Source organism: Ovis aries, chromosome 17 (genome assembly GCF_016772045.2).
Source record: "Ovis aries strain OAR_USU_Benz2616 breed Rambouillet chromosome 17, ARS-UI_Ramb_v3.0, whole genome shotgun sequence".
NCBI lineage: Eukaryota > Metazoa > Chordata > Mammalia > Artiodactyla > Bovidae > Ovis > Ovis aries.
In genome coordinates this window covers 52,392,914-52,418,389 of record NC_056070.1, presented here as the reverse complement: position 1 = coordinate 52,418,389, position 25,476 = coordinate 52,392,914, and the positions used below count along the sequence as shown (strand labels likewise).

Genomic DNA, 25,476 nt, shown 5'->3' with positions numbered 1-25,476 from the left:
AAGAGGAAGAGATACCTTGATCTCTCCCTCCACATATGCACCAAGGAAAGGCCACGTGAGGACAGAATCTGGCCCAGCCATGATGGCACCCTGATCTCAGACTGCCCACCTCCAGAGCTGTAGAAAGTAACCGTTTGTTGTTTAAGCCACCCAGTCAAGGGTAATCTGTTGTAACAGCCTGAACTAAGATGGTTTACTGGGATTATTACTAGACTAGAGGAATAAAATGAGGGTTGAAAATTACACTCCACAATGAATACGTATGCTTTTCAATACAAGTCAATAAAACTGAACCTGTTGTATAAGACCATTGTTTCTCAATCCTTTTCATAGCCTAGCGCATGCTGTTGTTTAGCTGCGAAGTCGTGTCTGCCTCTCTTCTGACAGCATAGACTGTAGCCCACCAGGCTCCTCTGTCCATGGGATTTCCCAGGCAAGAACACTGGAGTGCATTGCCACGCCCTTCTCCAGGGGATCTTCCTGACCCAGGGATCGAACCAGCATCTCCTGCATTAGCAGGTGGGTTCTTAACCACTGAGCCACCATGGAAGCACTCAGAGAAACAGAATATTTATATGGCACTCTGGAGGAAACGAATGAGGTTGCTTCTGGAGGCTCCAGTGATCCACAGGGTGAGGATCAACCTCGTGTCCTAACTGCAAGCCCATGCACAGAGCACACGGCTATGCCAGGGGCACAAGTGCAGAGGCTCTGCAGCACCTCTGAAAGTAAAATTTCCTAAAAGCACTAGCCTTTCAAAGTAAAAGAAAAATCAGATCCTCAAAATTAAGACATGATAGGAACAAGGAGATGGCTCTTTAAACCTTCCTAAACTTTGAAAGGCAACTGAAATCTCTAAGAAAAGCTAAGAGTGCCTAAATGAGATCTTCGCTGGAGCTGTCTCACCTAGGAAGGCAGGTCTCCTCCGGCTGGCTGTCCACCTTGGTGTCCAGGGGCTGCCCAGTGAAGATGGAATGCTCTGCTCCTGGGATCAGCCACTTCCTCCGGCTGACGTCTGAGCCTGCCAGCGTGCTGCGAGAATGAGAAGTGTGCTGAGACGCTGCAAGCTCTGCACTCTGGTTTAGACTGAGCACAGACAGCAAACAACCTGCTCTCAAATACTCTTTCCACATTTACCCAGGGATTGAAAGACTGCATAGAACAATCTTATCATTGTAGCTAGATGAACTCTATTTGAAGGTTTTCAGTTCCAACTGAATTGCTCTTCTTGGTCTCGGAAGAACAAGACAAATAAATCTTTGACAAATCAACGCATAGTTTAGACAAAACATTTAGCTCACACCTACAAAATTTCATAATTTGTGAATGTCTTGAACTAAATCTAGCCTCAAGATTTGGTGTATTCACGTGCACACAGCTCTGAACACCCCCGCCCAGCCCCTCACCACACTTCACACCCTTTATGACCCATCGGAGCTCAGGGCCAGGGGATGAAGGACGGTCCTGCCTCTCCCTCCTAGACCAGGAGGGCTCACAGAATTTTCTGTAAAGACAGAAAAGGCCTTCCATCTGCACAGTCCAATACCATAGCCATCAGCCACATACACACAAACTCGTGAATGCTTGCCACATAGCTAGATTTAAACAGCTCTGTGGAGAAGGGCCCTGCTGTACTGAACAGTGCCGTTCTAGACCAGGACGGTCCTGCCTCCATTCCTGTGAAGCACAGCCCATCCGAAGCTCATTCCACCATTCTCTGGTAGCTCCTGCCCTTGTCCTGAGCACCCTCCCTATGCACATGGGAGCTGCTCCACCTCCTGCCAACCATGCAACTCTCAAGAGGATGCTCACTGGACTTTATGATCCTAGAGAAGACGGTCCCCTCAGAAATCAAACCTCCAAGATCCTTCCGACTCCCACGCTCAAGCATCCGGATGCACAACACTCTCACCTCAAGGCCTGTGACCCTGGGCCTCCCCCTTCCCTGGGCGTCAGCCCCTTCTGGCTTTACAGCTCCTCTTTACCACCCATCCCCAACCCAGGACACTCTCCTGCTGATCATTACTCACTGCCTGGAACCCCTTTTCTGCTCACTTTCCTGTACACCTGACTGGCAGCAAGACCTAAGCCTGGATGACTACAATGACCTCACTTTTCTTCAGTGTCTGTATCTTTACAGCTGAGCTTTGTGGGAAAGAAGCTGCCTGCCTGTGTAGACTGGGACATCATCAGAGAATCACTATCTCAAGTGGATGCCTGACACTGGCTGCCAACATGTCTTCCTGTAATCAAGGAGCTCCGATTCACCAAATATGACTATCTGACACCCTCTCCACTCTCCTCAAACCCCTCACCCCAGGCTTGACTGTCAGGTGATAACCACCCATCACACTCCAGAGAGAAAACAGAAACCAGGAGACAGGAACTCCTGCCTTCCTCTCTCTGCGCCTTTTCACAACCAAACTTTTTTTTGAAGGGTTGTCTCGTCTATTTTCATTTCAATCCCAGTCACTCCTCTTCCCCTCAGTTTTTAAATGAAGAATCATTTCAAACATTTTTAGAAAATTACAAAGAGTACCACAACAAGCACTAGCCCATAGTTTTAACAAGTGCTAACATCTTACCATATGTGTTTTTAATTTTAAGACATAAAAAGCATATTTCTGGTTGTTTACATTTTTAAAATTACATAAAGGGCATAATGTACACATCCTTTTAATGCTTTTTCTACTCAACCTTCTGTATGAGACATACCCATGTTAATACATATATAAACCTCTACCATTTTAATCATTTACCCACAGTATGACTGTATCACAAGTTATTTATCCTTTCCCCTGTTGGTGAATGTTTAGTTTTCAATGTACTCCCTTTTCAGCAATGCTATAATAAACATACACAAGAACTTCTCTAAGGTAAACATCTATTGTATGTGTGCTCAGGTGCTCAGCTGTATCTGACTCTTTGCAACCCCTTGGACTGCAGCTAACCAGGCTCCTCTGCCCGTCAATTTTCCAGGCAAGAATACTGGAGTGGGTTGCCATTTGCTACTCCAAATACCTATTAGATTAGTGAAAAAATAATTGAGATTTTGTATTGTTGAACCCTGGCTATTTGGCACTGGAATACCTTCTTAAATGTGGTTATGCTATACATAATTTTAATGCACATTTTTTTTGCTAATGACTTATTACTTGCTGTTTATATTTATTTTAGACTATAAAAATGATGTTAGATGAAAACCAAATTCAAGTGACTTTTTTTTTTTTTTTAATTCAAATTCAAAATGGGTTGTAAAGCACCGGAGACAACTTGCAACACCAACAATGCTTTGGGCCCAGGAACTGCTAAGAAAAGTACAGTGCAGTGGTGATTCAAAAAGTTTTGCAAAGGAGACAAGAGCCTTCAAGATGAGGAGCATAGTGACCACCACTGGAAGCTGACAACAACCAACTGAGAGCCATCATTGAAGCTGATCCTCTTACAACTACACAAGAAGTTGCCAAAGAATCCAACATCGTAAGTGAAAGTGAAAGGGCTTCCCTGGTGGCTCAGCTGGTAAAGAATCTACCTGCAGTGCAGGAGACCTGGGTTTGATCCCTGGGTTGGCAAGATCCTCTGGAGAAAGGAATGGCGACTCACTCCAGTATTCTGGCCTGGGAAATTCCATGGACTGTACAGTCCATGGGGTAGCAAAGAGTCGGACACAACTAAGCCATTTTCACTTTCACTGGCATTTGAAAGCAAACTGGAAAGGTGAAAAACCTCACTGAGTGAGTGCCTCATGAGCTCATGCAAATCAAAAAACCCGTTGTTTTGCAGTACCGCTTTCTCTTATTCTACACAACAATGAACCATTTCTCATAGGATTGCGACATGCGACAACAAGTGGATTTTATACGAATAGTGACGACCAGCTCAGTGGATGGACCATGGACCGAGAAGCAGCTCCAAAGCACTTTCCAAAGCCAAACTTGCACCAAGCAAAGGTCATGGTCGCTGTGTAGTGGTCTGCTGTGCGCTTGATCCACTGCAGCTTTCTGAATCCCAGTGACAGCATTATATCTGAGAATATCGATGAGATGCACCAAAAACTCAAAGGCTGTAGCTGGTACTGGTCAACAGAATATGCCCAATTCTTCTCCAAGACAATGCCCAACCACGTGTAGCACAACCAACACTTCAAAAGGTGAACAAATCGGGCTACGAAGTTCTGCCTCATCCACCATATCCACCTGACATCTCGCCAACCAACCATCACTTCTTCAACCATCTCCACAACTTTCTGTAAGGAAAATGCTTCCACAACCAGCAGGAGGCAGAAAATGTTTTCTGAGAGTTTGACAAATCCCAAAGCATGGATCTGTACGCTATAGGAATAAACACACTTATTTCTCATTGGCAAAAATGTGTTGGTTGGAATGGTCCCTATTTTGATTAATAAAGATGTGTTTGAGCCTAGTTATAATGATTTATCTGGAGGAGGGCATGACAATCCACACCAGTATCCTTGCCTAGAGAATCCTATGGACCGAGGAGTATGGTGGGCTACAGTCCATAGCATCACAGTCGAACATGACTGAAGTGACTGAACACATAATGATTTAAAATTCACAGTCCAAAACTGCAATTACTTTTGTACCAATCTAATAACTAGCATCCTATTTCTTGTGCAACTAGTTTTTTGTTGTTGTTCCATATTATGTTAAGATTAAACCACATTGAGTCTAGTTCAGGAGTGGGCAAATTTTTTCAGTAAACAGCCAGATAATAAATATTTTAGGTGTTATCAGCCAGATAGGCTCAGTCCCAACTACTCACCTTTGCCACTGTAGCACAGACCAGCTACAGACAGCATGTAAGTGAATAAACTTGATGTAAGCCAATCAAACTTTATTTATGGACACTAAAAACTGAATTTCATATAATTTTCATGTAACATGAAATTTTTTTTTCCCCGAAAAATTAAAAACAAAAACCATTCTTTGCTCACAAACCCTACAGAAACAGGCCAGAGGCCTGGATTTCGCCAGGGAGCTGTCGCTTGTCAACCCCTGATCTAGTCTGTATATGGTCACGCTGAGCAGTATCACACATAAATGTATCACAATACACTGACATTACAGCTGTTGGACATCTGGGTTTTCACTCGCTCTTCATTCAATACATTCCCAACTGGCTTCCGCTTCTATGGCTCTACATAAACGGCTCTCCAGGTCATCAGGAACCCCCAGCTTGCAAATGCAAGGGACACTCAGTCCCTATCTCACTGGTTCTCATGGTAGCTCACTGGTTCTCATGGTAGCTGCTTCAGTCTCTCTCTCTCACTGGTTCTCATGGTAGCTGCTTCAGTCTTTCTCCTGTTTTTTAGCAGCTATTTCTCAGTTTCCTTTTCCAGCTCCTTCTCTACCCAAAACCACAACACTCGAGCTCTTCAGAGCTCTCACGTGGACTCACTTCTCACTAAACACACCCATCCATCCAATAAGTGCCACCTACAAAGACAAAACTCTAGTATTTATAACTCCAGTCTTCTTTCTGCACTCCAAATGTAAATTTATCATCCCCTGCTTGAGTTCCACTTGGAATTCACATGAATCTCACACTAAAATATTCAAGATGGAAATTCTGATCTTTACTCCATGTTCTACTCTTCCCATCTCTTCCCTGGTTCAATGTGACACCCTTGGCTGTTTAAGACAGAAACAAAGGTTTTACCTGGCTTTATCTGACACCTCCCTTTCTTACGCTCCATCTAACTCATAACCATGTTCTGTGGCTTCTACCTCCAGAATTTTCTCAAATCCTTCCCCTCTACCCATTTCTGTGGCCTCAACCCAGCTAATACCATCTCTCTCCAAGTCCTTCAAGAGTCTAATTAGTCTGTTTCTACTCTTTTCCCTTCCTCATGGCAGGTTCACTGAACAAAATGATAAATCAGGTGACACCATTTTACTATTCAAAAAGCCTTCAGAGGTGCCCCAATGGACTTAGAGTAAAACTCAAACCCATGACCATGGCTTAGACAGTTATGTATGATGGCAACAGTAAGGCCACACAAGCCTCCTCTGGGTTCTTCAAACATAAAACTAGCTCTCTCCTTCCTCAGGACTCAGCAAGACCACTGTCTCTGTGTGGAACACTCCCTCCCTTCCACACCTCTCTCCGGAACGACTCCACAAACATCTTACCTCTCTGCTTACACGTCCCCTCCTCAGAAAGGACTTTCTCCCCAGGCAAACCTTAGTCTTCCTTTTATTCAATCTCAAACATCCAACTTCAGTTATTTACATATTTTTTTCTTTAAATAATCCATTATGTCCCACATAAAATAGATGAGTAAAAATTTAGACAATGTTTCTCCTTTGACAATTACAACTTAAAAAGGTTAACAACACAATCTAAAATTTTTCTGATAAAACGTCAATATTAGGAAGTTATAATCTATTCTCTATTACCTTTTTTATATAAAAATCATAATAAAAACCAATTCAAATTATGAAAAAACTTACTCTGTAAATGTATCATCAAGATAATGTTCTTAGCTTATGACAAAGCTAATCTGGAAAAACTAAAAAGAAAAATTCACACAACCTAATGCAGATCCATCATCATAAGTTTTCCATTAACACAGGAATGAAATTTATGGAAGTTACGAGCTACGGCAACTCACTCCAGTATTCTTGCCTGGATAATCCCATGGACAGAGGAGCCTGGTAGTTCATGGGATCGCAAAGAGTTAGACACGACTGAGCAATTGAGCACAAGGGCTAACAGACCCTTTGAGATGTTGTAGTCCAATGTCCTTGTTTTTACAGATAAGACTGAGCTCCAAAAAATTAAGTGATTCGTCTGAGGTCACACAGCTGGGCAGAGTCAAAAACCAAAAACCATCCCAATTCTCCTCAGTCCCAATCTGCTTTTACTATTTTCTCCTTTTGGCAAATGCCTCTGCTTAAGAGTTTTCACAATATCTAACAGTAAGATGCTTTCACACATAAGATCTGTGATGACATTTAACCCTGCCTTCTTCACCATTTAGACAGAGGAGTGTCTCAGCTCAATTATAGGATTTACCTATTACTAGTTTCACAGAGATTAAATGAAGTAACTTACTTGGCATGTGAGGGTCTCACGGGAGTTTTAGAATTATGACGAAGACTCAACATATTTTCATGCTCTACTTGCTTGACTTGAGCTTCAAGTTTTGAAATTGTCCTAATTCAAACGCAGTAAAATAAATTAAGTACATTTCAACAAGCTTAAAATACAGCTCAACTATAAATTACTTATTTAACAGACATTTCTAGGCAAGGGGTGACAAAAGAGAAACAAATTCATAAAATTTTTTCATAGTAAAATGTCACATTAAACTTTAAAAAGCTGAACAAAATCAGGGAGAATATAGAAAGGCAAATAGAAAAAAATCCTACAAAGGAGTATTTCATACGCTGTAACTACAGGAAAAGGGAACAACAAATGCATTTAATATAGCAAGTAGAAAAAAAGTTTAGAAATTTGACTACAGATAAAACAGTACAAATTAAATACAAATAAAATTCAAGCAATCAAATAAATTGCAATTTGCAAATAAACTGCAAGGTGTTTAATTCTAACAGGTACATGACTTGTACAAAATATACACAGGTTAGGTTCTCACGAAAGAGGAAGCAGGCTTGCCATCCAAAGCAGACGTATTATCAAGAACTTGCTTTTTGAACAACTCTCAACTTACAGGCAGCTCATCTAATTTGTGCTATGTTCAGAATAACAGCTTATCTTCAAGTTTACCAACAGAAAATAAGTACTATGGCCAATTAATTATTTTGAGGCTTATCTTTGCATTTTTTCTGTTCTTTTAAAACTTTTGAATGTCTTTATCTCATCTTTCAAATTTAGATTCTTACCTACTCTGTTGCAGGGAAAGTTTGAAAAAGAAAGCTCTAACAGGGCTGACTGTGTATACCAATCTGATAACAAAACTATCCCTAGAATTGAACCCTTCACAAGAAAAGACTTGAGCAGACAAGAAAGCTACACAGTACTTCTGTTCTTTTCTGAGAAGTCCTTAAGAGCATGGTAAAATCTCTAAATAAGGGACATCATTAATCTCCAAACACAAAAATATACTCTGAAGCCAATTAGAAATATCTAATCATAGCCATAGGGGCCATTTACACACTGTGCCTTACCTAATTAAGCAAATCGGATCATGAATACAGTTCCTGAACCTGGTCTTTAAGAAATATATAATCACAAAATTGGTGTGAATGCTGTTTTCTTTTTGGAGCACAAAAGTAATTCAGTGAATTAGACTACTTCCTAAAATTCTTTTCAATGACCTAATATCACTTACGCTTTACCTATGCTAAGAAAATGCATAATGTTTAAGCACACGCACACCTTGCAGGCACAGCCACCGATGTATTCTAATTAATTTAAACTCTTCGGCTAAAATAAAATGTATTTCCAGGTGAAGGGAAGATGAGGATAAAATCTAATCTCAAAGTGCTTAAAAATCCTCAAAAAAGGGTTTCCTTTCCCATCATTTACAATTTAGACACATATTTAAGGGCTGAAAGAACAATTAAAAGGTTTTTGCTTATTAGACTTTACCTTTTCAAATCAGAAATCTGAGTATGTGCATCAAGCAATTTGTTCTCAGTTATATTTAATGTATCCTATGAAAATAAAGAAAAAATTCAGATAACTGAAGACAAATATTTAGATGTAGTCTTAGTTTTATATTATGCACCTTAAGAGGAATATACCAAAAGAGAACTATAAAGAAAATTATGCATAATCAGCAAGTCTGGCATCAACCAGAGAAAATACACATAACACAAAGGGAAAAATGAGACAGCAAATACTGGTTTAATCAAATAGCTGTGTGTAAGTTCCCTTTTTAATAAAAGTGAAGTAAAGTGAAGTCACTCAGTCATGTCTGACTCTTTGCAGCCCCATGGACTGTAGCCTACCAGGCTCCTCCATCCATAGGATTTTCCAGGCAAGAATAATGGAGTGGGTTGCCATTTCCTTCTCCAACAGATCTTCCCGACCCAGGGATCAAACCCAGGTCTTCTGTGTTGCAGGCAGATGCTTTACCATCTGAGCCACCAGGGAAGCCCCATCCAAGTACTAACCAGGCCCAACCCTGCTCAGCTTCTGAGATCAGACGAGATTGGCCATGTTCAAGGCGGTATGGCCCCTTTTTAATAAATAAAGCCTATTAAGCTTTGCTCGATTAGAAACAATCAGTGTCAAAATTAACATTTTTAAACACAAACTGACTGAAACCTCAGTAAATGGAAAAACTAAAACCTGTAATAATGAGATTTCAGCTGTAACGACTAGCCCCTGAAACCCCAGACATTCTGGCTACCAAGCTGTGCTGGCCTTTTCATTAACCTTGGATAATCACAACCCTGCATTTTATGCAACAGAATTACTTGAAACTCACTTACTTATTGTGGAGTTTCAGTGAATTAGAAATTGTAGATCCCAAACAGAGTTTTAATTGTAAGAATTCAAACATAGGTTACTCAACCCCACAAAAAGCTACTGTTTTGCAACACAAAACTTTATATCTAAATAGTATTAACTATGCGCATTTGTATTTTATACTCTTCTAAAAATTTCATCTCACCTCAAATGAAGCAACCACTCAATAAATATTTTTTAAATTAACAAATTTAACAAACTTGTAAGTTCAAGGGTAGATATTTGAAAATAAGGATACTGACACAGAGAGGGTAAGTCTAGTTCAAATAGCCAGATGGGCACAAAGGAGGGGAGAAAAAAGGGAGACAGTCAGATCTCCTGACTTCCAAACTGATGCGTCTGCCCCACAGGAAGTTCAGAACATGAATCAGTGACCATTACCTTTACTCTTTCGTGTTCTTTTCCAAGGGACTCATACTCTCCTAAAAGCTACAAGGAAAAACAAAAGAATTGCATCACAAGATTAAATATTATAACATCAGTGGAGACTATAAAAACCTATAAAATCACTACCCATACTCTTCAAAGATGCTAGTGTCATGAAAGGACAATGTTAACACATTGTTTCAGATTAAAGGCAACTAAAAAAATGAGACACAAAAAAGGAAATAAAAGAGATGCGTGAGTGAATTCCCTGGTGGTTCAGTGGTTAGGCCTCCCATAAGCTGCACAGTGTGGAAAATAAACAGTCACATGTGGCTAGCAGCGATCATGTTAGAAGGCACAGTCCTATAAAATAGTCTGTGATCTTCAAAGAATTTGAAGGTTATAAAAGAAAAACAAAAACTGAGGAACTGCTCCAGATTAAAGGAGATAAAAAAGATATGACAACTCAATGCAGTATGTAGTCTTGGATCAGATCCTGAACAAGGGAAAAGAGATCTGTTATCTCTTTATACCAAAAGGATAACTAACATTTACAGTATAATTCACAAAAATTGAATGGAGCGTATAAATTAGAGTACTGTACTGGGAAACACATAGCTTTTTGAGGCAGAAGCTCAGTGTGTCTCCCTTTGCCTGCCACAGCTATCCATTCCTACTTCACCCCCTCAAAAGATTACTGTACTAATGTTACTTCCTAACTTTGCTACAGTTATATAAGACTGTCTTTGTTCTTAAGAAATATACCTTGAAGTATTTAGACATAAAGGTGCGTTATATCTCTAACTTACTCTCAAATGGTTTAGGAAAAATATTTTTTTCAATCATTTAACTACATGTGGACAGAATGATAAAACACATAAGATGTTATTCAGAATCTAGGTGAAGGGTATATGGAAATTCTTTATACAATTTTGCAACTTTCTGTAAGTCTGATGTTATGTTAAAACAAAAAGTACAAGAAATTTTAAAAACCAGAAGCTCATGTTTTCTCACACACTAAAATTACACTACTAATACATTAAGTAAGAATAATAACCAAACAATATAAAGTTCTAATAAAATACAGCACAGTGAACAGAGTGTTCATATGCATGCCCTCCTGAAACTTTACTAAAATGACTGCAAAAGAATAAAAAAACATAGTGTTTGCTGATATGACATGCTGAAAATGATATTTTACTTCTATGATTTTCCTCCTAATAACTCCCGGTCTGATGATGAGAAAAACATTAGTCAACTCTCAAGGGATATCCTGCAAAACACCTGCCCAGTCCTCAAAACTGTCAAGGTCATGAAAAAGGAGGGACATCTGAGAAATTGCCATGTCTAAGAGGAACTTATGCAGATGGGCTGGCTAAATGTAACCTGGTCTCCTGGAGGGAGTCCCAGAGCAGAAAAGGAACATTAGGAAGAAAACAAGGAAATCTAAATAAACTGTTGTATTTATTAATAATGCATCAAAGTGTTCATTAATTGTGGCCAAACTGAAGTGAAGTGAAGTCACTCAGTTGTGTCCGACTCTTTGTGACCCTGTGGACTGTAGCCTACCAAGCTCCTCTGTCCATGGGATTCTCCAGGCAAGAATACTGGAGTGGGTTGCCATTTCCTTCTCCAGGGGATCTTCCCGACCCAGGGATCGAACCTGGGTTTCTTGCATTGGAGGCAGATGCTTTTAACCTCTGAGCCAAGGTATCATACAAATGCAAGATGCCAAAAACAGGGGAAATGGTGTGGGGCATATGGGGACACTCTACTGTCTCCTCAGTTTTTCTGTAATTCTAACTATTTCTAAAAAATAAAACTTTTTTTTTTAATGTAAAGTGGGGTTGTAACTATAAACGTTTTCAGATACGGAAGACCTCAAAATTTATCTCATGCTTCTTTTTCTCAGGAGATGTACACTAGCAAAACAGAAGATGTAGAACCTACACAAAATGACAGATGCGGCACAGAAAAGAAGGAAAGACAGCTCCCAGCATGATGACAAGGGCAAGCCCTACAAATCTGTGCATCAAACCTCAGAGCAATCAGTTCAAACTGAAGCAAGGATACTAGGTAGGCAGGCAAGGGGAAAGGAAGTGCCATGCATGTTAAAAAGAAAAACAAACTAAGCAGATTAAAAATAAAGCAATTACTAAATTAAGGAAAAATATAATGAAAGTTGGAAGAGATAGGAAATAAAATCACTGAACACTGCAGCTTAGCTCTAAAAAATATTTACATAGACATAAGAAATACTGAATTCGAATCCACCTATAAATAATATACTGTATTTAAAATCTAAGAAACCACTGATCAGAAATCATACCATTTTACCACTGATCAGAAGTCATACTATTTAATATTTACTAAAATACTAAGAGGGGGGGTTCCCTGGTGGTTCAGTGGTTAAGAATCTGCCTTGCAATGCAGGGAACACCAGTTCAATTCCTGGTGCGAGAAGATCCCACATGCCATGTGGCAGCTAAGCCTGAGTGCCACAGCTACAGAGGCTGCACTCTGGAGCCCGAGAGCCGCAACTATTAAACTCTGCACAATGCGAGAAGAGAAGCCACCTCAAGGAGACGCCCATGCCCCACAAGGAGGGTAGCCCTCACTCTCCACGACTAGAGAAAGCTCACGCAGCAGTGAAGACCCAGCACAGTCTTAAAACGCTAAGAGGAAAAACACGCTTCAATTGAAATAAGTCACTATAGTATCAAAATGTATTCCAATTTCAGAGTTGTAAAAAATAAGCTTCTTAGAATCAATTTAATCACACTGGAAAGAGGGGGACAAGTGTTTGGGAGCCAATGGTGAAAGAAAGCTAAACTGTAGTGATCTTGCACAGAAGGAAGTCAATATATAACATCTGAGACTGACAGGTTAAAGAGAAATGTAAGTTTATTACTTAGAAACAGGAAGCAAAATTTTAGAAGAAGTAACTAAAAGGGCTGAAAATAACAACCTCTAGGATAGAGGATTACAACTTAGGAAGAGGTGGAGAAGACTGCTGTTTCTCATTTGAAATTTGACCATTTAAACTATTTACATGTATTATCTTCATGAAAATAAATGTTAAAAAACAAAGCAGCAAGAATCAAATCTAAAGCTACCAGAAAGAAAATTTCAACAGCTGGAAATACTTTCAGATTTTTTATGTACTGTCACAAAAATATTAATAAAAATTTAAACTGAAAAAACCTGAAACTTTAATCCATTTTTAATGTGATACAATTCTAAATTTTAAATGAAATTAAATAAAAATGAATAACTATATCAAGCCTCTTCTAAATCTGGTTCATTTTACCTTCCAGACACACAGATGTTGATTTAAGACCACTCAAAAGCTGCCCTGCTAGAGACCGAAAGGCGTGGGAGTGACACCATAGTTCTGAAAGCCCTGACTTCCTGTTTCAAGATAAGACCCAACCGACTCAACCAGAAAGGTATACAGATATTTGCAGCAACAGCAAAGTCATGTAAAGCGAAAACAAACGTGAACTATGTCATAACAGCTTGTAAGGCTACAAAGCCTGAATCGACTTTTAGCCAACCACAGACTGAGTTATCGTTACTTGTCACTTACATCTTGAAACATTTTGTTTTCTTGTTTTAGTCTTGCTTCTTTATCATCTGAGAGTTTGTAAGCATTCTCAAATGCCTCTTCCAAATCCTGAAGTCTAGATTTCAGTCGAATAATGGTATTGTCTTTTTCTTTATTACTTGTTCTCATTTCTTCAATTCGTTCCTGCAGAATTTTGGAGGCACTGCTGGCTGCATTGAAACGTTCTCTGAAATCACTCTACAAAACAAAGACAAGGATAATATGTTGTTTTCAATAATAATAATTTAAAAAAAAAAAACAGAGGTCTCAATAGCAGCTAATAAACTGTGGACACTAAGATATAAAAACATAGAAATGGAAATCAACACAATTGATATTGTTATATCCTAGGAATGGAGACTAGAAAGGATTACCCAACAGAATAATACACAGAAAAGCACTGAGGCATTCTGATTCCAAGACTCATCTACAGACCACTTTAAAGAGGAAAAAATCACCATGACTATCAGGAAACTGAGAGCAAAACTGGAATTTTTTGCCTCACATTAATATTTATAGGGGAAAAAAAGCATTTCTTACCATATTGTCTCATAATGAAAATAAAAGAAAATTCAAAATGCATCTGATCTGTTAATATTCATTCAATAATCATTAACTGCAAATCCACCAGGTTACTAGGGTGCTAGAATTGTAAAATTAACAGAAACGTCCCTGACTTCATGAGTTTATAGTTCAGGAGGTGCAGTCACTCAGTTGTGTCTGACTCTTTACGACCGTATAGACTGTAGCTGCCAGCCTCTCTCCTCTGTCCATGGGATTTTCCAGGCAAGAATACTGAAGTGGGTTGCCACTTCCTCCTCAGGGGATCTTCCTGACCCAGGGGATCGAACCCACATCTCCTGCAGGCAAATTCCTTACCACTGAACCAAATGGGAAGCCACAGTTTAGGAGGAGACAAAGATAACTAAATAAACATCAAAGACACAGAAATAATGTCTAGAACATAATGCATTTTCCAGCAAAACTTTGTTTGTAACATTACACACAAAAGAATAAAACTTGGCAGTGCATGGGGGGAAAAACAAGTTATTTAAGAGGAAAAGGTTAAGCACTCCTACTTATATATCTAAGAAAACTGAAAATATGTCCATAGGAAATCTTGTATACACATGTTCACAGCACTATCATTTATAATAGCCAAAAAGTGAAAACAACCCACCTATCACCTGATGGACAGATAAACAAAATGTGGCAGAGCCATACCACAGAAACTACTCAGCTATGAAAGAGTGACATACTGGCCCATGCTACCCTATGGATAAACCCTGAAAACCTGATGCTAAGGGAAAGCAGCCAGACACACAAGGTCACATATGATGTGATTCCATCTACACCAAATACCCAGAATAGGTAAACTCATAGAAACAGAAAGCAGAGTAATGGCTGCTTATGGCTGAAAAGAGTGTGTATGTGAATGGCAGGGATGGCTAAAGGGGTTTGGGATTTCTTTTTAAGGCAGAAAAAACTTATAAAATTAATTATGGTCAAACGTGCATAAATTTGTAAATATACTAAAACCCACTGAATTGTACACTTTAAAAGCATGAGTTTTATAATGTCCAAATTATATCCTGATTAAAAAATAAAATTTTTAAGGGGTAAAATATGTAGTTATCATATGAAGCCAGCAACATTCAAAACGGAATCTTAACAAGAAATCCTAAAGGAGAAGACAAGCAACATATAATGCTTTTATAAAAATATTCATTTGTCTCTAAAGTTCAGTTAATAAAAAAGCTTACATTTTTAAACATTTAGCCACTAGAACAATGACCAAAAATACCATACTTACTTACCACTTCTCTTTCCAGTAAGTTATTCTTATTTTCAAGTGTTCTCACATGACTAGTAGCTTCATTCAGAGCACTCTCTAATTGGCCACATCTAAAAAAATATATTGAAACAAAACAATCAAAAGCAATATCCTTTCTCTTGAAAGTGTTATAAAAATCTGATTCTCTAATATTACATAAAACAAATTTTCCAGTGTTAGCCAAGACTAAGGATGCCATTTTAGTAAAATATATCCCAATGAACCTGATACTATAGCATTCAGGGAATATTAAAAATGATATGAAAAAATCTTTAAGAATTATTAGGTGAAAAAAGCAAGATATGAGCAGGTATTTGTATATTCAGATTCACAGCAGCATAATTCACAATAGCCAAAAGATGGAAGCAATTTTAAGTGTCCACCAAGGGATGAATGGATATAAACAAAAGGCTGTGTGTGTGTGTGTGTGTGTGTGTGTGTGTGTGTACATGCAATGGAGTATTATTCAGGCTTAAAAAGGAAGGAAAACTCTGACACATGCTAGAACATGGATGAACCTCAAGGACACAGTATGTTGAGTGAAATAAATCAGACACAAAAGAACAAATACTGTGATTCCATTCATACAAGGTACCCAGAAGCATCAAATTAATAGAGACAAAGTAGAATGATGATTGCTGGGGCTGGAGGGAGGGGTCATGGGGAGTTATTGTTTAATGAGTAGGCTAAAACAAGTTCTGGAAATGGATACTGGGGATGGTAGCACAACAATGGGAAGGCACAAAGCCAGTGAACTGTACACTTAACGTGCAACATACAGACGACTGCATAAACAGCTTGATCTTTGTCATGAAAACAATTTATACATGCATATACACTCTGATTTCTAAAAGGATGCAAAAAATTAAGTCTAGGATGTGAGAACAGAAGATGGGGTAGAAAGACTTCATATTATATCCTTGTATATTATTCAAATTGGCATGAATGTCCTTATTCTTATAATGAAGGACATTCTTTGTAAAGCTAATTATCATAGGACCTGAAAATAACAAAATACACAGAATTCAGTTAACATTTTGACTCAGTGTTTAATGATGTATTGTAAATAACAGCTAGTATTTATTGGGCACTGGCTACATACCCAGTCTATGTTAAGCACTTTGCATTCATCCTCACAATCCTGAGTCAGGATTGCCATTATTCCCACTTTACAAATGTGAAGAGAGAGACAGAGAAGACAAGTTCCTCCTGAGCCACACTAGGATTACGAGCAAGGCAGTCTGGCTCCAGAGTTCAGGTTCCTATCCAATATGCATCGATAACCTCAGATATGCAGATGACACCACCCTAAATGACAGAAAGCCAAGACAAACTAAAGAGCCTCTTGATGAAGGTGAAAAAAGAGAGTGAAAAAGCTGGCTTAAAACTTAACATTCAAAAAACTAAGATCCCATCCGGTCCCATCACTTCATGGCAAATAGATGGGGAAACAATGGAAACAGTGATAGACTTTATTTTCTTGGGCTCCAAAATCACTGCAGATGTTAACTGCAGGAATGAAGTAAAAAGATGCTTGCTCCTTGGAAGAAAAGCTATGACAAACCTAGAAAACCTATTAAAAACCAAAGACATTACTTTGCCAACAAAGGTCCATCTAGTCAAAGCTATGGTTTTTCCAGTAGTCATGTACGGATATAAGAGTTGGACCATTAGGAAGGCTGAGGGCCAATAATTGATGCTTTTGAACTGTGGTGCTGGATAAGACAGCAAGGAGATCAAACCAGTCGATCCTAAAGGAAATAAATCCTGAATATTCATCGGAAGGACTGATGCTAAAGCTGAAACTCCAATACTTTAGCCACCTGATACGAAGAGCTGACTCACTGGAAAAGACCTTGATGCAGGGAAAGACTGAGGCAGGAGGAGAAGGGGACGACAGAGGATGACATGGTTGGATGGCATCAATAACTCAATGGACATGAGTCTGAGCAAACTCCAGGAGATGGTGAAGGACAGGGAAGCCGGGCGTGCTGCAGTCCATAGAGTTGCAAAGAGTCACACAACTGAGTGACTGAACAATAAAAGCATCAAAGCCTTGCAGAAGTGAAATACTAATAAAACTGTTGATGAAACAGTGAAAATAATAATACAGTTCACTGAATAGTCAACTGTAGGTGTGCTGTTATTTTTCTGTTTTAATCACCACACTGATTCTGGGATACCAAAGATCTCACCCCCTAAGTTACAACTGTATGACAAGTGTTAATGGCCCCAACTGGAACTCCCAATTTACAATTTTAAAGTCTGAAAAAAACTGCTACATATACTGCCAACATAGTTATCAGTTTTTGTCTTAGGTAAATGATTTACCTCTAAGTAACCTCAGGCCAAACCAAATCCTTTGGGGGTAGTGGAAGGGGACAAAAATGCATTGCTCTTCATTTGCATGTTACAGGCACATTGACTCCAGTGCCATGGACTGCTGTTGTTATTAACACTTTCATTTATGTAAGACACTGACTTCCACGCTGCTCCTCCATTCCCTCATGACTTTGAGGGGTTCCAGACATAAAAATATTTTAACTAGTTTCCCTTTACTTTGTGCCTTCTTTGGCACCTTTTCTTTGACCTAATAAGGCCTACTGGTCGCTTTTGTCAGACTTCTGATTTCCAACAGGAAGTACCTGTGGTCATCTGTGCCTTCCTAAACACACACACACACACACACACATACACACAAGAATCAACTTCCCTAGCCTGCTATTTGTTCTTTTCTTTTCATCCTAGAAAACCTAAAACTAGTTTGTTTTTTTTTTCCCTTGCTCTTTTCAAACTACTTCTCTCTGCCACTGGACCCCATCCCCACCACCAACAGCAAAATGGAAGCAATAGAAATGACCAGGATGGATTAAGACAGCATGTTAACACCACAGCAACCACACACTGATATAAAAGCTAGTTTTACTCGTATTCTACAAGTTAAGACTGCTAACTGGACCAAAAGACTTCAGCTCCCTCATAATTATTCTCAAGCTTTGTCTTCTTTGCCCTAAAGAAGGATTATTTGCTGTCATCTAGACCCTATCAGTTTTCTTTCTTTTCTTTTTTTAAAAATAATTTTATTTATTTGTTCTTGGCTGTGCTGGGTCTTTGTTGCTGTGCGGGTTTTCCTCTAGTTGTGACAAGCAGGGGCTACTCTCCGGCCACTCTCCAGACTCTACGCACAAGAGCTTCGGCACTTGCAGCTCCCTGGCTCTAGAGCACAGGATCAATAGCTGTGGCACAAGGGCTGATGGCTTAGTTGCTCCTCAGCATGTGGGATCTTCCTCGATCAGGGATCGTACCTGTTGTCTTCTGCATTGCCAGGTGGTTCTTTACCACTGAGCCACCAGGGAAGCCACCCTTCAGTTTCCAATCTGTTTAATATCATTTGTAAAGTATGTTGCAAAGTATGCTGTAATTAATACTAGTATCTCTAAACTAAGCAGAAAGCTGTTCTTAATATGAGAACACACTCCTGTGTGCCTACGGTTTTTTTAAATGAGATAATTATTTCCACAGGTGCATGAGTGGCTACGTTAAAGCTATGCATATCTGGGTAAGAAAAAAGGACATCAGTCACAGACTTATTAGGAAATAAGTATACAGGACAAAACGACATGCCTTTACATATACAAAATCTGCTCAACTGTCTCAGTACTTTGCCCATATGAAACAAATGTCATCAATTTTCAGTATTTTGTACAAGGATGGCTCAAATCTTTAAAAATAATTACTTAGGCAAACATGTTTCTCTGAAGAATTTCAAATTGAAATTACATGCTTTCAAAGTGTTTTATCATCACAATATATTATGCTTTGGGTAAAATAATATATCCAAATTGGAGAAGCACTAACTTTACAGTTAAATTACAAGTTTTACCTCTCTACAAGAATTTGATTGGTTTTCTTCCAGTCTTCAGCTGCAGAAATTTCTTTTTCCTCCAGTTTCTGTTTCAAACTATTTATTTCTGATTCATAGTAAGCTCGAAGGTCTGCTATGTGTCGAGCATGCTTTTCCTTCAGGTTCTGCCTAATCCTGTTGGTGAGAGGAAAAAATATTTAGAAAGCATCTCCTCACTCTCTCAATAGGAAAAAACAAGAACACAATCATTCTCATAATCAAAAATACAGCCTTTTCCCTTTTACACCTATAGAAAATATGAGATTAATCTACAACTTGACAGCTACTAATAATAAAGCAAAAAAAGATTATTTTTTAGACAGTCTACCTTAATTATTTTAACTTTTATGTATTACTGAAGTTCAATAAAAACAATTTTCATCATTTAAGCAGACATTAGAGAACATCTATTAACATTACAAGCCATTCCCAGAAGTACATACTTAGACAATACCACAGGATCCTCGAGGGAAGTCAGTGAAATGCATTCTGGGACACCATTGGCTGTACCTGGAAGCTGGGACTGACTGACTGAGACAGGCGGTCCCAGGACAGGGTTTTCTTCATCTACAGTGCTGACTGAGATGTCGTTACTACCAACGGTATATACTGAAGGAAACGTGGAACTGGTCCTACTCTCATTTCGGAATGCCTGATTTTTCCAAGAGTCCACTGGCGAAACTTTTGCATCTGTAGGATATTTTGGGAAACCAGATAACTGAGAAGTGATATGACTTGCTTGTGAAAACAAGTCTATGTCAGAGTGACTAGAGAGACTAGGTTCTAGAACAGAGTCCGGTGAAAAGGATATTCTGTCATCAAGAGTATTCAAAAAGCTATGTGGTTGAATCCCTGAAATCTGCTGATTTGGCTTCATGTGTAACGTTGGGTCCAGAGTCAGTACCTAGAAATAAGACAGAACAGTAAGCTTTCTCTCTCTCCACGCAGGTTTTTTTGTTTGTTTAAGTGAGTAGGCTTTAGATCTCCTAGGGAAAAGAAGCTCAAGATGCGAGTTAAAGTCAGGAAGCATCTTTTATTTTCACCCAGCAGTGCTGACAACTTTACCTCTGGCGGATGATTTGGGTTGGAAGCAGAAGTGAGATTCCTCTCAGGTAACTGCTTGTTTTCCCTTTGTTTTTTATGATAAATATCCTTCAGTGATGGTGGCTTCATCTCATTACTAGTATTAGACTTAAAGATATGAAACAAAATTATTCAAATATTATCAATGAATCAATGATGAAAAAAGTTTACTTACCTGATATCAAGATCAGCACCATAAAAAGGTTTTTTGAAAAATTTAAAATAAACCAAGATGCTAGACCATCAGATTTATAATAAGAGTTTGGAAGTCATTCCCCATTACCTGTTACCTATAAATATTAACGGTATAATTTTAACCTAAGATATTTAAAACCATAAGAACACTTTCAAAGAATAAAATCCGTGGTAATCTCCTTACTTAAAATAAGAACCAAGTTCTAAAGAAAAGACTTCGTAATGAGTGAATGAAGCGGAACAAGAAAACTTCCAGCCAGATTTATTTCCTGTGCCTTGAAGGGACAGGTGTCAAGAGTGGAGTCGCCTAGCTCTGTAGTTACATGTTTAAGAGTTGGCAGTCCCTGGTGCCTCAGATGGTAAAGAATCCACCTGCAATGTGGGAAACCTGGGTTTGATCCCTGGGTTGGGAAGATCCCCTGGAGGAGGGTGTGGCAACCCCCTCCAGGAGTCTCGCCTGGAAAATCTCCATGGACAGAAGAGCCTGGCGGGTTACAGTCCATGAGGTCGCAAAGAGTCAGACATGACTCAGTGACTAAGCACAGCACACCACAGACAACAAGGAGTGTTAAGAAAGAAGTTACCCAATGAAAATAAGACCTCCTTTAAATTAGTTATAAAAACAAGAAGATACAATCCTAACTTCCACAACTGAAATCAGGGCTTTGCTACACTGGAAGTGTTACAAAGAGGCCTCAGCTCCAAATAGTAACACACCAGGCCTAACTTATCTCAAGATGGGACTTACTGTAGGTCATGACAGGGTGCCATTTAACTCTGGGCCTCAAATTTAACCTGTGGACATTCTCTCAAATGGTATTACAGATTCAGAGAGATACATTGAAAGTACTGAAAGAACACATTCGTCATACAGCTTTAAGCTTTTAAATTGTCCCATTTCCAGATACTACAAAGACTGCCGAGCACCATGAATTAATATTTTTTAATAAACCCTTAACTAGCTTGTGAAAAAGACAATTATAATTTGTGTGTATGCATTAAAGGCATTAATTTGTTAAACGTAAACTTTTAAAATTAATGATTTCTATAACCCCACTTTGAAATTTTACTTTTATATACCTATAATCTAGAAGCCTTTTCAAGTGCTAAAGCCTACGCTGAGCAGCAGTTCTTCCGCTCTGGCTATAGCCTGAGGAAAACTACCCCGGGGGCCTGGGTGAAGAGTTACAACTATTCTATTTAGAGCTCATAGTAATACAAAGTGACTTTTTTCACCTTGGAATGGGTGAAGGGAAGGATGGACAGAGAGATGGGTAAATGAATGAATCAAAAACAGCATATTAGAGAAACACTCGGAAAGTAGCCTTATAGTGGGGCTTCCCTGGTGGCTCAGTGGTAAAGAATCTGCCTGTCGATGCAGGAGATGCAAGTGACATGGGTTCGATCCCTGGGTTGGAAGATCCCCTGGAGAAGGTAGGGCAACCCACTTCAGTATTCTCACCTGTAAAATCCCATGGACAGGGGAGCCTGGCAGGCTACAGTCCGCAGGGTCACAAAGAGTCAGACACGACTGAGCACACACAGCCCTATATGAGGGACTGCTTCTTTTTTTTGCCATGCCACAAGGCTTGTAGGATCTTAGTTCCCCAACCAGGGATTGAACCAAGGTCCTCAGGAGTAAGAGCATGGAATCCCAACCACTGGACCACCAGAGAACTCCCTTTGCACTACTTTTACGATTTCTCTTGTCATATTTTAACATCTCTGAACAGAGGATGCCTCTTATAATTAATGGTATCCTACAAATGCCTTTGGTCAAGTAGTAGCTGTGACACAATTGTCATTGGCTGCTCATATGCAAATAAAAAAGCCATCAAAATTAGCCAAACAGGTGTCAGCAGCTTGGAAGAAAATCCTAGTGACTTGAACCTGTGCTGAAATCCCTGAGAACCAATATTTAAGGGACAGTGAATCAGCTGCTTGAGCAACATTCCCCATCTGAGGGTCAAATACAGGTCAGTCCTACATAACTACTAAGCCAGGTAAAAACTCAGCACCAAGGCTTTTTATTCTCTTTTAAAGAAATGTAAAGTCACCAATGCTCTTGGTGGCCCAAGGGGAATGGAGTATGGAAAACACAGAAACCAGCACTGACTTAAGAGAAGAGTGGGAAGAGTTAAGCCCCTGAAGGTAAAGATGTTTCAACTAACTTACTTCACTTATATTTTTCATTAAGTATGTATGAGAAATAGATGACAAAAATATGTTTAAGTCTATAAAACATAAATTTAGTGATAAGAAAGCACTGCATCAGTCTAATTGATGAATGTTTTTTTCTTGGTAGAATAGGAAGCATGAAGTCTTAAAACTGATGGGAACTTTATATTTTGAGTCAACAAAACAGAGTGTTCATTTACAGATGCTGCAGATCAAGAAAACACACACAGTGAGCCTATGACTGCAAAGCCCACTGAGTCTCCCAGACCCCTCAATCTCACTTCCCCATCCCTGCCTTCTTTGGGTTTATCTGTCTCTTTTACTCTTTTCCTGAAGGATACAGTGCTGGTTTCCACCTTCTCTGGGACTCAGATGTCCACAAATCTGCTGGTCCCGTGTTTCCCTGTCCATCTACGCCTGTTACTTGTATTTACAGCTCTCCTGGTTACTTTAATCATATCTCTCCTTTCCTCCAACCTATTTTCTCATTCCCTGATCTAAGCACAGGAGAGAGAGATATATATATATCGATATACATCGATATGCACATACTGGATATTTTTATTTCTTTGCTTTGAAGTCAATAAAATATTTACATTCCTCGCTCAAAGAAAATCAATACAGTAACTTAATTATGACAAAATGGATCAGTGGGAGGTTATAACAGAGCAGAAAATCAAAACCAGGTCTGGAAACGGGAAAAGAAGTTTATCTGTGTACTTACTACATTGAAAATAGTGGACACAAAACCATGTCATTTAATTTCATATGACACTGGGCATTTTAAATTTCATTTTTAAGTAATTTTCCTAAGATCACACAAGCAATGAATGATAGAGACCAAATCTGAAAGCAGGCAGGTATGATTTAAAGCCCATGCCTTTTTCCTGTATATCAGAAATTCAAAAATACAAAATTTATAAATGAAACAGTATACAATTGTGTAACACAAATATACATGTGTGTCACGTTACTAAATTACCTGGCTTGGTGATATATCTGTGGAGGAGGCTGGTGCAAATGTCTTCTCTAAAGTCTCAGGCAAAGAGTGATACATGTCCTTCTCCTCCAGTTTCCAGTAAGTCAGTCCTAATGTGAAAAAATATACAGAATAGATAAAGGTGAGGAAAAAGAATAATAGTGCTTTCTAGAAAAACTTATTTCTACCTAAAGAAAATTAAATATGGGAGGTTTTGGCTACCTGGATACAGAAAATTGAATTTAGAAGGGAAAAAAATTCACTTAAATGTCTTGCCATGTAGGAGTCCTAACTTAATGATTCAAATATTTTAAACTGAACTATAAAATAAATATTTAAGTTTTTTTTATGTGGACCATTTTTAAAGTCTTTATTGGTTATAATATTGTTTATGTTTCGGTTTTTTGGACATGAGGCATGTGTGATTAGCTCCCTGACCAGGGATCGAACCTGCACTCCCTGTGTTGGAAGGTGAAGTCTGAACTGCTGGATGGCCAGGGAAGTCCCTAAAATAAATATACTTTTTAAAAAGACAACAATTTCTTTATGCAAAGTACAGACTTACACAGGAGCAATGTAAAAAACTCAACGATTCAAATGCTTATTTTACTATGTCAGCTGCAGGGAGGAGGCAAAAAACTATAGTATATACACTATATCAGAAGGTGGCGAGCACTCTCCTCTGGTAAAATTTTAAAATTGGGCGTAAGGGAGGATGCAGTGTGTGTGGAAGGGAGGACAGATGCTCTTATTGAATAGGATGGTTGGCCGTGTTAGCCATGTATGGGGAGGTTCCCCCCAAAAGGAGTGAAGAGAACATTCCACGTACAGGAAGCAGCTGAACAAAAGCCCTAAAACGAGAACTCATCTCACATATTTGAGCAAAAAGCCTCCCTGCTAAATCAGAGAAAAGGGGAGACTAGCAGACACTGAGGTCCAACAGCAGGGCTAGATGTATGTAGGCTGTGGGATTAAGGACAAACTCTGGGCTCTTACTCTGCACACAGCAGACCCACCGCAGGGTTTATGCAGAGGAGTCACGTGATCAGATCGGTCATTACAAAGGATCGCACTGGCTACAGTGTTGAAAACAGATGGAAGGTGCAAGGTGAAAGCAGGAAGGCTGGTCAGGAGGCTTATGGGAGCCCAGAGGGCAGGTGATGAGGCTCTGTGAAGATGAGAGCAGGGAGGTGGTGACAGTTGCTAGAGTCTGGCAACTTTCACAGGCAAAGCTGATTCATCCTGAATTGGATGTGGGATGGTGGAATAAGGAGTTAGTGTGTAAAGCCATTAAGACTAAAATAAGTTCACCATGGAGAATACAGAATGGCTCACAGGGGAGTTGAATTTCTTAATTCACTTTGGATATCTGAGAAAACGCTGAGATGATTTTTGTAGCCATTTGAAATAACTGTTAAAAAAAAACAAAACACTTTTATCTTTTCAAAACTTGTAGCACAAATTAAGGCAACTGAGGAAGTTACAGATGCAGAGACATAAGACAACACACAATACGTCTTAGAAACCCCTTTAGTATACTGTACACAATTATCACCCTAGGAGAAATGCACACATTACTATTTTGAAAAAAACTCCTTAAAAATATAAGTATTGGGACTTCCCAGGTGGTTCAGTGGTTAGGACTCCATGCTTCCACTGCAGGGGGCACAGGTTCTATCCCTGATTGGGGAACAAAGATCCCTCGTGCCGAGGGGTAAGGCCAGAAAACAAAACAAGTATCATACCTGTTCCTGAATCAGACATCCAAGAATTTGGACCCTCATCTGGTTTGTTGAAGTAAAACGCTCGAGAATGTGTATCAGCAGTGAAATCAGACTAAAAATGAAGAAAGCAAGCCATCAGTTGAC

At 39.2% G+C, this 25,476-nt stretch overlaps 1 protein-coding gene across 13 annotated transcripts in view; it reads right to left on the bottom strand.

Moving 5' to 3' along the window:
- MPHOSPH9 (M-phase phosphoprotein 9) overlaps positions 1-25,476 on the bottom strand; it is a 58,825-nt gene that overhangs the window by 13,610 nt on the left and 19,739 nt on the right. For 10 of the 13 annotated variants that reach the window (XM_060401119.1, XM_042234563.1, XM_060401122.1 and 7 more), the window contains 11 exons: positions 25,354-25,444; positions 23,612-23,718; positions 20,239-20,364; positions 19,617-20,077; positions 19,153-19,308; positions 15,253-15,340; positions 13,418-13,633; positions 9,844-9,891; positions 8,578-8,642; positions 7,078-7,179; positions 907-1,032 (listed from right to left, as the gene is read on the bottom strand). In XM_060401119.1, coding sequence (XP_060257102.1) covers positions 907-1,032; positions 7,078-7,179; positions 8,578-8,642; positions 9,844-9,891; positions 13,418-13,633; positions 15,253-15,340; positions 19,153-19,308; positions 19,617-20,077; positions 20,239-20,364; positions 23,612-23,718; positions 25,354-25,444 — 1,586 coding nt within the window. The remainder of the gene's footprint in view (positions 1-906; positions 1,033-7,077; positions 7,180-8,577; positions 8,643-9,843; positions 9,892-13,417; positions 13,634-15,252; positions 15,341-19,152; positions 19,309-19,616; positions 20,078-20,238; positions 20,365-23,611; positions 23,719-25,353; positions 25,445-25,476) is intronic. The other 3 variants (XM_060401120.1, XM_012097711.3, XM_060401124.1) reach the window with 1 other exon arrangement.